The sequence below is a fragment of the Varanus komodoensis genome, unplaced genomic scaffold, assembly GCF_004798865.1.
Source record: "Varanus komodoensis strain SLA01 unplaced genomic scaffold, ASM479886v1 scaffold566, whole genome shotgun sequence".
NCBI classification, from domain to species: domain Eukaryota; kingdom Metazoa; phylum Chordata; class Lepidosauria; order Squamata; family Varanidae; genus Varanus; species Varanus komodoensis.
This window is the reverse complement of record NW_025336178.1, coordinates 8838-22581: the sequence shown is the minus strand read 5'-3', so window position 1 is coordinate 22581 and position 13744 is coordinate 8838. Positions and strand designations below refer to the sequence as shown.

Here is a 13744-nt window from a genome sequence, read left to right as displayed (position 1 = left end):
TTGGAGAGGTCGAGGCCGCAGAGCGGCGAGCAGAGGCGCTCGGGCGGGCACAGGCCGTGCGGGTGCAGCGCGGCCGTGAACAGCTCCCCGCAGTGCGTGGCCAGCGAGCTGCCCGGCTCGACGGCGCGCGGCGGCGGCGGCGGCGGCGGCGGCCCGGGCGGCGGCGCGCCGTAGCAGCTCTGGATGACGGGCGTGGCGGCGCGCAGGCCGCGGGCCAGCTTGCCGAAGGGCGAGTACCCGCCGCGCAGCGGGCAGTACTTCCCCGAGCGCTTCAGGCGCTTCTTGCACAGCGCCACCAAGTCCGGGATCTGCAGGTAGCTGGCGGCGGCCAGGACGGCGCCCACGCCGGGCTCGCCCGCCTCGCCCACGCCGGGCTCGGGCTCGTGCTCGGCCGGGCCCAGGCGGCCGGTGTAGATGAAGTCGAGCACGGCGCGGAAGACGGCGGGACTGACCATCTCCTGGTCCAGGCTGATGAGGTTGTCGTGCACCACCAGGGCCTTGAGGTAGGCGCTGCTGGCCGCCAGCACGTTCTTGTGCGCGCGGAACAGCGCGTTCTGCACCACCACGATCACGTCGCACAGGAAGCCCTTGGCGCGCTGCGCGTTCAGCTGGAGCAGCAGCTGCCGGGAGTGCGCCGTCGGCTCTGAGGCGTCCAGCATCGCGGCGGCGGCGGCGGCGGCGGCGGCAGCGGCGGCGGCGCCTGCAGGGGGACGGGAGGAGAGCGGAGAGGCGCTGAGCGCGCGCGGCGGCGGCGTCCGAGCGGGGCGGCCGCCGCCGCCGCCGCCGGACGGCCCCCGGCCCCGCGCAGGGCCCGGGAAGCGAGGCGGCGTGCTTCGGGGGCGGTGGCTCCCCGGGCCTGGGCGCTCCGCTCCGCGCTCTGGCCGCCTTCCCCCACGGCCTCCCCTTATAGAGGGGCTTCCCCTCGCAGGCGGGCGAAGGAGGAAGGGGGGGTCCAGCCCTCGGTATCTCTGCCGATCGCATCACACGCCCCCCTCCGGGTAGGGGGGCAGGGCTAAGCGTTCACACCTGGAGGGGGCAGCGTCGGCAGAGCGTTCACACGTCTTGCTGGCGTTCTTCTCCCCGTCCCGCCGCCCCCGCGCCGCGCCCCGCCCCGCCCCATGGGACCGCTCGGCCGCGCCGGACCCACTCGGGGCGCACGGAGGGCCGAAGTAACCCCACGCTCGTCTCGCGCCCGTCTGCGCGGCTCTCGGCGGCTGACACAGGACCAGCGCCGGAGGGGCCCGGAGGAGCTGCCCGCTCCGACATCGCCCCCGCGCAGGGGAGACCCCGGAGCGCGCAGAAGCCTTCCCCGCACCGTGCCTAGGCCGCCGCGCCGCCACGCTCGGGAGCCAGCCTCGTCGCGGACCGCGGGGCTTTCTCCGTCCCTGCGCGCCTCGCGCTGGCGCGGTCCCGGGAGGCAAACGCGGCACGTCCCAGGTCGCAGGGGAGCGGCCTGCGAGGCCCTCCTCGGGCGGCTCGGCCCGGCTTCCCCTCCGCCGCCCCTTCAAGCCTCCGGGTTCGCAGGACGGGCAAGGCCGGGATGTTTCTCCGGCCCTGTCGCCCTCGCCCTCCGCCGGGCCGGGAGGACCAGCGGCGGGGGAAGCGCGCGAGAGCGGCGAGAGGGCCGCCCCTGCCGAGTCCCGACTCGCACTCCGCAGCGCCCACCCAGAGGCGGCCTCGAACGGTCTGGTGCCCCGGCAGAAGGTCCCGGGAGATGGAAAGAGGAGGGCGGCCCGGCCGGGATCTGCCCGGCGGAGCCCGGGCAGGGTCCGAGGAGCTGCGCTGGAGCCGGGGAGGAGCGACCGAGGCCTCTCGCGCCGGCGAGCGCCCCGGGGACAACGCCTGCCCCGCGGGAGGACGGAGGGGCGCCTCTCCCCTCCGCCGAAGCCGGCTGTCCCGGCTCCGCTCCGGCTTGACATCCCGCGCGGGAGGCGGGTCGGGAAGCGGGAGGCGGCCGCCTCGCCTTGTCCCAGCGCCCTTCCGCGGCGCAGCCCCTTTCTGGCCGGCTCCTTGCGCCGGGATCGCTGCACGGACGGGCCGCGGGAGCTGCCGAGGCGACCTCGCCGGTCCCTCGCCGAGGGGCGACCGATCCGGGGCTCGCCCGCGCAGCGTCCCCCGCCGGCGCCGGCGCTTACCTGGGAGTCCCGGCGAGTCCTCCAGGCAGGCGAGGTCCGTGTGGACGCGCATGGCTCCCCCGACGGCCGCGGCGGCGGCTCGCTGCGCCCCTCGCCGGCGCCTCAGGCCGCTTGGTGGCGGCGGCGGCGGCGGCTGGCCCCCATGTGCCGAGCGCGCCGCGGCGGCGGAAAAGGTAAAGGCCGGGCCGCGAACTCCGCCTGACCCCGGGCTGAACTCGGGCGTGTTAAAGGAGCCGCCGCGGCATCTCCGCCTCCGAGGCAGCCAAGCGGGCGGCGGACTGCGGGCCGGGGGAGGAGCCGCCCGACGGGGCTCCCGACGGAACAGCCCCAGGTAGGAGGGGAGAAGCGCCCACCCAGCCCCCGGCGGGGGGAGGCCGGCCCTGAGGCCGGGGGCGGGCCAGGCCCGCCTGGGAAGGGCGCGCCGCGCGCTCCGGGATCCCAGAGCGCCCCGTCGGTTCTGCCCGAACCCCGAGGGGCCGGAGCGGGGGCGCGCCGCGGGAGCCCGCGGCGGGCGCGGACAGGCCCGGGCCGCCGCCGGGCGGGCACGCAGATCCGGGCGAGGAGGCGGCGACCCCGGACCAGCTCCCGGGCGAGGGAGCCTTCCGGCGAGGAGGTGGGTGAGGGCCGCGCGGGGAGGGCGGCGAGCGCAGAGGTCCCTCCTGTCGCCGTCTTGGACGCGCCCCCCCCCGCGCCTTCTTTCGCGCCCCCTCCCCGCGCTTGCTATTGTCTTCGCCGCGTGCGGGGAGGGGGGACGCGCTGCCGCGTAGGGCCCTGCGCTGCCAGGACTCGCTTGCGCGCCATCCTTCGCCCACTCTCCGGCCGATTCCTGGTCCTCCTGCCACAGCACCCCCCCCCCGGCGCCCTGCCGCTCCTCCCCCACCAAAGCCCCTCCAGCCAAGCCCAATTCCAGCCGGCGAGACTTTGCTGGGCTGCCGCCCCCTGGTGGCCGGCGCTGGGCCGCGCGGGATGGGCTCGGTCTCGATTCGGACTGCCCCGGCGGTCTGCCGGGGCCATGTCCTTCCCTTGCGGGGAACGGGTTCGGTTCCGAAGTGCCATTGCGCGAGGGGCGAGGTCCGGACCCCGAAGCGCGGGGACGCTCGGTTCGCCCCCTGCTTCGCCGGGCTTGGGACGGACAGGGCAGGAGTCGGGCTCCGGGCTGGCGCGCTTCTGGGGGGCTCCGGAGGGAGGATTGCCGTCCGGTGCTCCGTGGTTCGGCCCGGGAAGCCATTCCCGGGGGGAGCGGCCCCAAAGCGGGGAGCGAACGGGGGGCCCGGTAGAAGCTTCCGTGGCCTCTGATCCGCTCACCTGCCGCCGGACCTGATGAGGGCATTCCCACGAAATCTGGCAGACGGGAGAGAGGGGCCCGCGACCCCAGGGCCGCGCTGGCTGGCGGGTGAAGGCCCCCTTTTGCCGAACCGGGCGTCAACCGGCGCCTTCCACGCTGGGGGCTTCCCGGTGCCGCCGGGCTCTCGGCGGAGCAGCGGGGCGCAGGAACGCCGGCGAGGCCGCCCGCCGCTTGTCTCGGCCCGCGCGCCTGTTGCGGAGCGGGGGTCCTGTGCTGCTCGCGCCCCGGCCTTTGGGGCGCGGGGGGCAGCCGAGGCGAGGGAACGGGGGGGGGGGGCAAGAGCAGCGAGCCCCGCCGGCGAGGCGGCCTGCGACGCGAGCGAGTCCACGGCAGTTCGTCCCCAGCCTCCCTCCCGCCCCTTTGGCAGGGAAAAGGAGGGTGCAGATCCCAGCCGCAGGGACCCCCGCCCCGCGCAGCCCCGCACTCCCGTCTCGCCCCGCCGCTCACCTGCAGCCCCGGGGCCGAGGCCTGTCCCGGCTGGGCGGCACCGGGGACGGCGCGCTCGCCTACCCGCAGGCCAGTCGCGCCCGCGCTCTCGGGCGTGCCTTCGGCTCCCTCCTGGGCCCGCTTCGCTTCTCGCGCGGAGCCCCCGCTCCTTCGGCGCCCGCCGCCCCGAGCCCCGCTTCTCGGGAAGCCGCGGAGCCCCCGGCCGCCTCGGGAAGGCCGAGGCGGAGAGCCGCAGCCGAACCCGCGCAAAAGCGCAGCGATCCAAAGCGAGGAGCCTCGCGGGCCGCCCGTCCTGGGGCCTGGTCGGGATCCGGGCAGGGGGCGCGGAGGGCTGGGGGCAGTGCGTGTTAGGGGTCGAACCCAGATTCTGTCGTGCTTCGGGCAGACCCACGGAAATCAGTGGGACCCAAATTAGGCGTGTCTAACCCGGGAGCCATTTCCTCGCCATTGGGTCTTCTCTACCGGATCTGGATCCAGCCCAACGATCCTTCTCCTCGGAGGAGTTCGAATTAAACAAGAACGACCTCCCCCCACCGCACCCACCCACGGCCTCCCTGTCGGATTAAGTTGGGGAACGGGATCGGGCGTCGATTTGGGTCTCAAAGGAACTGAGCTAAGCAGGACTCCGGGAAAGTTCTCCCGTATTTTAATTCCAGGCGCAAATAGATAAATAATCGAAGAAAAAACCGTTAAAAATTAAGGGAACTTCCAAGGCCGAGGGAGCGAAATTAGTTCTCTGCATTTTCAGAATGTCAAAACATGCGAATGCATCTCCCCGCAAAATTGGTTAATTTCGGGTTTATATCGTGTGCAGCAGAAGCTAAACAAAAATTGAAATTTTTAGAAAGGTTTTCAGAAGCGGAAGGCGTGTGCGCGCGTCTCTGGGGTCGGCCGACCGTACACCCCGCAGGGCCCTCTTTAGAGGACGGCCTGGAGCGACCAGCGCCGAGGTGACTTTCGCTTTCTCCCCCACCCACCCCGCCGGCGTTGCGCGGCGGGCAGCCCTCCTCTTCCCCCTCTTCGTTTCGGGGAGAGAGCCCCCGAGCTCGCAAACGCCCCTCCGCCTGCTTGGGGAGCCTGCGCGGGCAGCGGGCGCGCCACGGCCGGAGACGCCGCTTCGGCGACTTTTCTCCCGAGTTTGGAGGCAGCTCCCGAGAGCGGCTGCACCGGCTGGGGATCCCTGCCTTCGGGAGCGCCCATTGCTCTGCCCCATTAGCAAGACTCATCGGAAGAATAGGATGAAACGCGGGGGACAACAGCAGTCGAACTGCAAGAAGGAAAATAAAACGAGAAACCGCCGCAGGAGCAGCGGGGCCCTCGCGATGCGCGCTGCCAGCGGCGAGGCCCGTGTGCTCTCCTCGCAGGCCGGGGCCTCTTCTGGGAGCCGCCCGCCTCGGCCCCACCGTTCTCCCCAGCGAGCCCCGAGCTCAGGAATAGGGGAGGAAGGGCGAGCCCCTCGTCCCGCTTCGTTCCGCGGCGCGTTTCTGGCTTTTCTCCGCCGCCGTGGGAGGGAAACGCGACGGGATTTCGGAAGGCCGTAATCCCAAATTAGGAGCGGTGGGGGGCTTTTTGCCTCCCCACACGAGCCCGGGCGCTGAGACACAATCCCTCCGGCAGGCCGCCGCCACGCTTCCCCGAGAGTAAGGCGTGCTGCGCTCGAGGAAGGCCCTTCGGCGGGGTCGGCCCGCAATCGGGGCCTCGGTGCGGCCCGGGCGGGGAGCGCGGAGTGGAATATGGAAAACCAGAAGCGGGGAGGAAACCGCGGAACGTTTCTGAAGATTGGACCAGTTGTCGGCCCTCTTCGGTCGCCGACATGCCTCAGTCGGGCTGCTGCGCCACCGGCCGCCCCCAGCCCCTGCCCCAATTTAGGAAGCGGGGCGAGTCCTGCCGAGTCGCGCGCGGCGCTTCATTCGCCGCCCTCGCAAAGGGCGCCTGCTCGGCCCGAGGGCGCGGCGCCGTGTAAACGCAGCCGAGGCGCAGTTGCTGGCCGCTTCGGCGCGGTCAACCGGCACCCCGGCCCCCGCCCGGGTCGGGGGCGCAGAGAGGCCCTTCCGCGCCTCTGGGGACAGGCCGTTTTGCGGCACCGGAGGGGCGAGGCGCGGGCGCCCCGCGACTTCTCCGGGGCAGCGCCGCGCCTCCTTTTCGGAACCGGACCGAGTGCGGGCGTCTTCGCGCGCGGCCCCCTGGGTCAGTGGGCTGCCAGCAGCCGTTGCCCCGCGAATTCTGGGGTGGGCGCCCTCCTTGCAACAGCCAACTCGCCATCCCTGGCACCTCCCGCTGCCGCAGCCCCAGGAACGTGGCACAGGGGCCTGGGAACGCCCGCAGCGCTCCATGGCCCCCCGAAGTGGCCAAGTTAGTCCAGGAAAGCTTCTCCCCAAATAAACGCGTGGACCTTTACGGTGCGTGAGACTCGCTGTTGTTTTGGGGGCAAGAGACACACCGAGGCTGCCCTGGTGGATTTTAACGCTGCCAGGCTCACTTTCTTCGCAAGGACGATGCGCATTTCCTCGAATGAGATTTGTGTCCCTCTCCAGCTTCACCCCACAGACGAAAATGGCTCTGGGAGAATATCTACAGTCATTCAGTGCAAGCTTTGCAGTCACACAGAGCTCCACTTCAGGCTGGATCTTCGGATGAAAGCGATGAAGCCTTGGGGTGACTCCAAAACTTGCTCTCCGCAATTTAAGGATAAGATGGCGGGACCGACATATTGTTTCTTGTGCTTCTTGGCCCAAGTCTGTGCTGCCATTAGTCAAATAAGCGGAAGGGATCTCCGTGCTCGTAGGCAGAACGCTGGGCCTGGGAGAAAATTTTGTGCCGGATATTTCCACGTGGCCCCAAAGATGAACAGAGTGTTTGGGCTTTTTTAAAAAATTCTTCCTTATTGCCTCTTGGTCTCTCTCCCTACCTACCTACCTGATCTATCCTCTGTCTAAAAATATTTCTGGGCTGCCTTGCAGGCCAGTTACAACATAAAACACACACAGAACAGGATACATTAAAGTGCCCAGCATGCCTGCAAGGGAATCCATGAAAACGGGTCGCCAGTGAGAGTCACGGAAAACTTGACCCCCCCAAGAGAAAGCAGCAACCCGGGCACAGGGAAAGGCCACGGGGGGCGGGCGGGGGGGCTTCAGGGATGTCCTGGAGACCAGCAAAGACGGGGCTGGATGAAGTCCTGAAGGACGCGGATTCCGGACCTAGCTGGAGCTCGGTGGTGGGCAGGGGGGAAGGGGCAGGGAGGGCTCCTCTCCATTTTTGGGTGGGCCCCAGGCCAGCCTAGCCCCATTAAAGCACCAGGCTGGCCTCTGGCCAGCCTCCTGCTTCCTGGATTCCCCCTGGGGGCTGTGAGAAGCCAAGCAGCTGGAAGGCCACTGTTCCTTCCGCTGTCTCATCAGATAGACCACCTCTGAACCTGGGGACTCTTCTGAAGCTCCCCTCATTCTCCAGCTGGCAGGGGGTGCTGGGAGTTGCAGTCCGGCACAGCTGGTCTCTGGTGCCGCCTTTTCCAACCGCCGGGCTCCTGCGCTCCACGGAACATGCTCCTCAGCCCCGTCCAGCGCCTGGGGTGGGGGTGGCGGGGCTGAGGACTGCCCGACCTTCCTCCTGCCCCACTCTGACCTTTGAGCTGCCCAGACAGCTCTGCTGGGGGGCGGGGGGCGTAAGGCTGGGATGAGGAAGGAGGAAGCTGCCCTGCCGCAGACCGAGGGCTGCCCAGCTACTTTCGCTTCCTCTTTCCCAGCGCTCCTTGCTCAACCGCAGCCTCCAACTCCACCACTTCGTTCGCAGCAAAGCAGCACTCCGGCCCGGCCCCCCATGGTCGCGATACCTGCCGAGGCCCAGGTACCAGTCCCGCGGCTCAGGCCACCTGTCCGTCTGGCCACAGGCCCCCAAGGCCGGCCGCGCACGGTGCAGGGAAGGCCAGGACCCCTGGCTGGAGGGGCCTCCTGCTCTGAGTCCGCGGCGGCGGCCACCCACCTGCCCCACTGGGAGCCTGCAGGCCTCGCGTGCCGTGGCTGGAGGGCTGGCGGGCGGCGGAGCCCGGAGGTGCCTCGTGCCCTGCGTGGGAGCGACTGCCGCCGGATCAGGGCTCCTCCCAGTTCTCACTGCAGAGCGGGACCCCGCCAGGAAGGTCAGTGACCGCCTGCGACAAGAGGGCCCGTAAAGCGTGAGCGGGGCACGGCCTCGCTGCCGGGAAGGCCGCTCAGAGGCACTTCACTGCCTCGGGGAGGCAAGCCACACGCGCATCCCTGCGGGAGGGGCGGAGCAGGGCTCCATGTCGTGAGGAAGAGGGGGAGCCCGGGGCCCCTGGGGCTGACCGGTCAGGGGACCTCACGGCAAGCCAAGCGGAGGGTTCGTGCGAGCAGGTGGGCCAGGCAAGGCGAGGAGAGGGGACGTCTCGAGGGGCACCCCGTCCACCCCACGCCCCGCAAAGGGAGAGACCGTGTTGCTCCCTGCTGGACAGGAAGAGGAACAGCAGAAGAGCATCGCTGGAGCCCTGCAGGGCTGGGCTTGGGTCCAGCCCGTCCTGCGGCAGGATCCCTCAAGCGGGAGCTCCTCCGGGCCGGGCGTCTGCAGAGGAAAGGTCCTTCGGAGCAAACGGCCCCAGTGAAGCAGCCGTGCCTCCGGCTGCGCTGCGCTGGCCGCCCTTCCCAACAGCGGTGCTACAAAACGGAGGCGAAGGCAGGCCCCAGACCAGGGGCGCTTCCTGGGAGCGGCGTTCCCCGGGCCGGTGCCGTCTGGCTGGGTCGAGCAGCTGAGCCATGCCCCCACGACGGGGCCTCGCGGGAGGCCGGCGTGGGCTGCAGTTCGCCAGAAGCTCGCCAGAAGCCTGGCCACCGCTCCTGCCACCGCCCGGACGAACGGGTCGTGAGTGGAGACGCCGTCTGTGCGTTTGCCTCGGTGGGATCCAAGGGGCCACCGGACAGTGTGGAAAAGCCCCAGAAGGTATTGCTCCAAGGGAACCGAAGCAGCCCATTCCCGGCTGATCTCTCTCTCCAGGAGCTCTCTGGATCAGCAGAGTTTTGGCCTGGCCGGCTTCGCTCGGGACGGCTCGTCGAACCTTAGGATAGCAGAGCTGGAAAGGGCCAGAAGGTCATCAGGTCCACCCCCTGCTCGTGCAGGACACCAGGTCACCCCATTCCATTCAGGGGCTCTGAAGCTTCGCCTTGAGTGTCTCCAGAGTGGGAGAGCCCCCCAGCTCTCCGCTAGCTGGGACCATCACTCTGTCAGCAAGGAAGCGTTTCCTGATATCTACCTTGAATCTGGGTTGTCACAACTTGAGCTGATTATCCTGTGTCCTTCACTCTGGCATCAGCAAGAAGAGCTCTTGACCTTCCTCTTTGTGGCAGCCTTTGAGGTCCTTATAGAGGGATCTCATGTCCCCTCTCAGCCTTCTCTTCTCAGGGCTGAACAGGCCCAGTTCTCCCAGTCTCTCTTCACATGGCAGTGTTTCCAGACCCTGGATCATTTTTGTCACCCTTCACTGGACCCTTTCTAATATTCCTGCATCTCTCTTAAATCTTGGTGCCCAGAACTGGACACAGGACTCCAGCTGAGGTCTGACCAGTGAGGAGCAGAGGGGAACTACTGCTTCTCGTGATTTGGAAGCCGTCCCCACAAGCGCCTCCCGAAGCCGCCGTGCAGCTCCCTCTCCAAGCAAGCGCTCCGCCGCCGCCAAAAGCCAAAGCGGGGAGCCCGGGCGCGATGCAGGAAAGGAAAGAAAAGGAAAGGAAAGGAAAGGAAATGAACAGCCAGCATCGCCGGGCTCCGCTGGGCAGTGGGGGACAGCCAAAGCCAGGCCCCCTCCTCACCTTGTGGGGCTCCGTTCTGCCCAAACACGCTTCGGATTGCGCCCTAGGAATTAAAACCAGAAAAGCAGTAAGGCGTATGAAATCCCTCCTCTTCTTGAAAAAGCAGGTTCCTAGCCCTTGTGGCTTGCGGAGATACGCTCGAAGGGCTGCGAGTAATGACCAGTGAAAGCTCAGCTCCTGACGCTCGCTCCTTGGGCTGCCGAGCCTGCGGGTTTAATGATCCCGTTCCGGTGCCCTTTCCTGGGGAGATCCGTGCCACTCGCTCAGTCCTGGGGGCCGGCAGGAGGGGAAGCGAGGAGTGCTGGAGACGGCTGAGGGGGGCCCTTCTCGGCCTGCTAGGGACCAGGAGCCAGGGCAGGAGCTCGACTGGCCCCCCCATGACCCGGGCAGGGGCCCTGCAACGGTCCCAGAGTGCGAGAGAAGCGCCGGATGGAGGAACGGAGGCACAAGCAGCAACGAAGCGGTTCTCCTGCTCCTGGAAGCCCCGCTGGCCCTCCGCACTCAGGCCTGAGGGGTGCCCCACGGACCCACTAAGGCCTCGGCTAGCTCGGCACTCGCAGGGCCTCCTCCTCTCCTCCTGGTTGCCACCCTGCGCTCTGAGGGACGCTGCACCCACGGACCGCAAGGAGAACCGCAGCTGTCAAGGCCCCACCTCCAAACATTTTCTCTTGCGTAGCTGATCGCCCTTCAGCCTCACCCTGCCTGGCACCTTTGCCTCTGCAAGGCCCCTTTGATGGAGCCTCCCCCTCCAGGCGCAGTCTACCTTGGGGTCCTGGATCCAGGGGAGCTGCAGCAGGAGAACAGACCTCTGAGCCTGCTCTCCCATCCCTGTCAGGGCTGCCCAGTGACGAGTCTGACTGTTTCACTTACTTAAAAATTAAATGGAGTGTTAGAGGAGCTCAGAGATGCTTGAGCTTTGGGCAGTCTTTCGGGGCCACCGCTAAGAGGCCACTGCCTTTCTGATGCAGCCAAGCGGCCACTTCAGCTCGCTGGGACGGGCTCTCGCCACCAGCTTGCAGGGCCGGGCAGCGGTCTTTCAGGCAGCTGGGTCCCGAGCCGGGGGGAGCTCCCGCCCAGAGCAGACCGCTGGCCAGGCAGCTGCCCTTTGCTGGGACGGGGCCTCCGCGCAGGGAGCAGGTGCGTTCTGCCCCACACAGGAAGCCTCCAACTGGACCCCCGGCCTCCCCCACTCGAAGGGGCTCTTGTAGGCTCTGGAAGGACCCCTGTCTGAGGACCGGCTGCAGAGCCCACGGCTGAACCTGGGTCGGAGGTTCGTGGGGCTCTGCACTGCTGCTGAAGAGGCACGTGATGGAGGCCTTCCCAGCGCCTGTTGCAACCCCCCCGTCCCCCCCCCCCGGGATGCTGCCGGGGCTGGTGGAGAGGTGAGCGTAAGGGGGGGGCTGGGTTGGGGAACGCAGCCCTTGTCTTCGGCTAATTGTCGGAAACCCTTCTCCGAGAGGCTCCGCAAGCGCTGCTGGCATGAGCAACGGCTCCCCAGGGCCCAATCCGAGGGATTTATGGGCCTGTTCTGTGTAAATCACGCCCGCCCCACCTCCAGGCAGCCCGGAGGCAGCCGCCTCCCGCAGCTCTGTGGAAAGGAAAGCGCCGAGTGACATCCCGGGCCGGCCCCTGGCTGTGCCGCCACCCATGAGGAGGGCATCCACCCGGCACTCGCTCCGCCGGCCGCAGGAGCCTGGGGCGCGGTGGGATGGGGACGGGGAGGCCACAGGACCCGTCCCCGGCCGGGCACGGCAGAGCGGCCACGCCGCGAATCGGGGCAGGGCGCCCACGGCTCGGCCCCCTGCACTCCAGGCGGCAGCAGGTGCGGGACAGAGCCTGCCTCCGACAGGCACCTGCGGCCGAGCTGGGGGTCGCCCTCTCGGGGTTTGCTCCTGTGGGGAAGCCCTGGGGGGCTTCGCTTGGTCCCTGCTCACAGACCCCCTGGGGGGCAGCTCCCACCCTGCGGCCCATCCCCCGGGCAGGTCTTCCCCCGGGATGCCCGCTCGAGGCAGAACCAGGGCTCAGGCCTCCTTCGGCTGCTGCCCGGGGAAGGCTGCGGGGGAACGGAGGGGGCCCAGTTCTCCGCGGGGCACGGACAGCCACCTCTGCTCAACTCGTCCTCTCGGCGGGGAGGTCTGCCGGACCCCCCCCCACCCGCACCCGCCTCCATTAATCAATGCGCAGGCGACCGGCCAGATGCTGGGAGCCGTGCGCCCCGTCCAGCTGCGGCTTGGCGCATGCTCGGCCGCAGGCCCGCCCCGCCCCCTTGGACGGGAGACAAGCCCCCGTTTCCGCGCTTCCCCCGAAGCCCCTCGCACCTGGCTTCCATTAGCGGGGTCTTGGCTGCCCGCACCAAGCCACTCGCAGAGCACCGCCAGGACGGAGCCCCGGGGCAGCGCGCCGTTAATTTTCCTGCTGGCTTCCCAGTGCCACGCCGGCGGGTGCCTGCCGGGGCTTAACCCTTGCGCGGCCGTGGCTGCGGCCTGCCTGGGGCCGGGGCTTCTCACGGGGCGGGGGAGGACACCCCGGGTCCCCCGCCCCTCACCCCCAAAGGGTGTCCCACTCCCCTGCAGGCCCCATGGTTCCCCTACTACCCCCTCCTGCAGTCCACATCAGAGAACCCTTGCCGCTGGCCTGGCTCCTCTGGGCATGTGCAAAGTGCCATGGCTGGTCTCCAGGCTGAGGCACACAGGAAGGCAGCGCAGCCTCCTGGTGTGTGTGAGCAGCAGCAGCCAGGCGAGGGGGGGCTCGCATGCTGGGGGAGAGCGTCCGTCCATCCTCAAGACCAGTGGGCAAATTCCAAGACCAGGCCCTGAAACGGGCCTGGCCACTCAGACGTGCCAGTTCTCCCTCTGGAAGAGTGCCTCTGAACATGTCAAGAGTGCGGTTTCTAGTCGTCCCAATTCTTCTGTTCTCCCAGAGGGGGTGTCCATGCCAGTGTAGGGATGCTTTCGTGGCAGCCGCGAGGGAGGGTGCCCAGGTTCAGCCAGGAGACACTTCTTTCGCCTTGAGCCTCAGAACCTTATTGAAAGAGCACCCAGGACCCGGCAGGGATTATGACGGCCTGGTCCTCACCTCCACCTGCAGGATCGCAGCCCATGTGCAGACAAGTTCATAACCTGCCAATCATGTACAGGTTTCCGCATCATGTTAACATAACAGCATCTTAATGCCTTCACACCCAAAGCATAACTCTAGTCCAGTGGTGGCGAACCAATGGCAGGCGTGACACAGCGGGAGCCAAGCCGCCCAGCGCCATCCAGCAGCCGAGCATCGGAGAGCAGCGCACAGACGGGCCGTGCGCACGCTCGGAAAGGAGCAGCAGTGCCAGGCGATGAGGCCACGAGCCGCCACTCATTAGCCGCGACTCGTCCGAGATTTCACATGGCTGGTCAGTGCGCTGCCAAGCACACACATACACATACATACATATATTTCGACTGGCTGTGAGGTGTTTTCTCTCAACTAAAACCTCAATATTCAGGTTTTATTGTAGTGTTAGCACAATGCAATTAATAAGTGGGTTTTGGGTTGCAGTTTGGACACTCGGTGTCTAAAAGGTTTGCAATCAATGGGTTAGGGTAGGAAAAACGAGGGATCCTGGAGTGGTTCTGATGATTGGCATGTGCTGAGAATGGGCAGAAAGGATGAGCTGTGCAGAAAAACCTACTCAAGGAGGGCTTTTTCAAAATCACCCTGTTTGCAGTGGAACTTTACCCCCAAAATAGGGTTAGGGGTGGGCACCAGGTTAGGGTTAGGGTTAGAAAAAGGAGGGGTACTAGAGCAATTCTGCTGGTTGGAATGTGTTTAGAGTGGGCAGAAAGGATGAGCTGTGCAGAAAAACCTACTCAAGGAGGGCTTTTTCAAAATCGCCCTGTTTTCAGTGGAACTTTACCCCCATAATAGGGTGAGGGGTGGGCACCAGGTTAGGGTTAGGGTTAGAAAAACGAGGGGTCCTGGAGCGATTCTGATGGTTGGAATGTGTTTAGAGTGGGCAGAAAGGA

General features: G+C 67.5%; 2 protein-coding genes across 2 annotated transcripts in view; one reads left to right on the top strand and one right to left on the bottom strand.

The window, feature by feature from the left end:
• Positions 1-4: 4 nt before the first annotated feature.
• Positions 5-1266, bottom strand: LOC123032848 (hypermethylated in cancer 1 protein-like; the record flags this gene model as incomplete). Its single annotated transcript, XM_044449023.1, has 3 exons — positions 1144-1266; positions 667-700; positions 5-634 (listed from the first exon to the last, which is right to left on the bottom strand). Coding segments are annotated over exons 1-3 (787 nt in total), but the record flags the coding sequence as incomplete, so codon positions are not given.
• Positions 1267-2185: 919 nt separating this feature from the next.
• Positions 2186-13744, top strand: part of LOC123032849 (collagen alpha-1(I) chain-like) — a gene marked incomplete at its 3' end in the record, with an annotated part of 20387 nt that continues 8828 nt past the window's right edge. The window contains exons 1-8 of the mRNA XM_044449024.1: positions 2186-2466; positions 2609-2748; positions 3848-4229; positions 6178-6326; positions 7670-7770; positions 8587-8874; positions 10709-10877; positions 11299-11562. Of these exons, the coding sequence (XP_044304959.1) occupies positions 2186-2466; positions 2609-2748; positions 3848-4229; positions 6178-6326; positions 7670-7770; positions 8587-8874; positions 10709-10877; positions 11299-11562 (1774 nt within the window). The remainder of the gene's footprint in view (positions 2467-2608; positions 2749-3847; positions 4230-6177; positions 6327-7669; positions 7771-8586; positions 8875-10708; positions 10878-11298; positions 11563-13744) is intronic.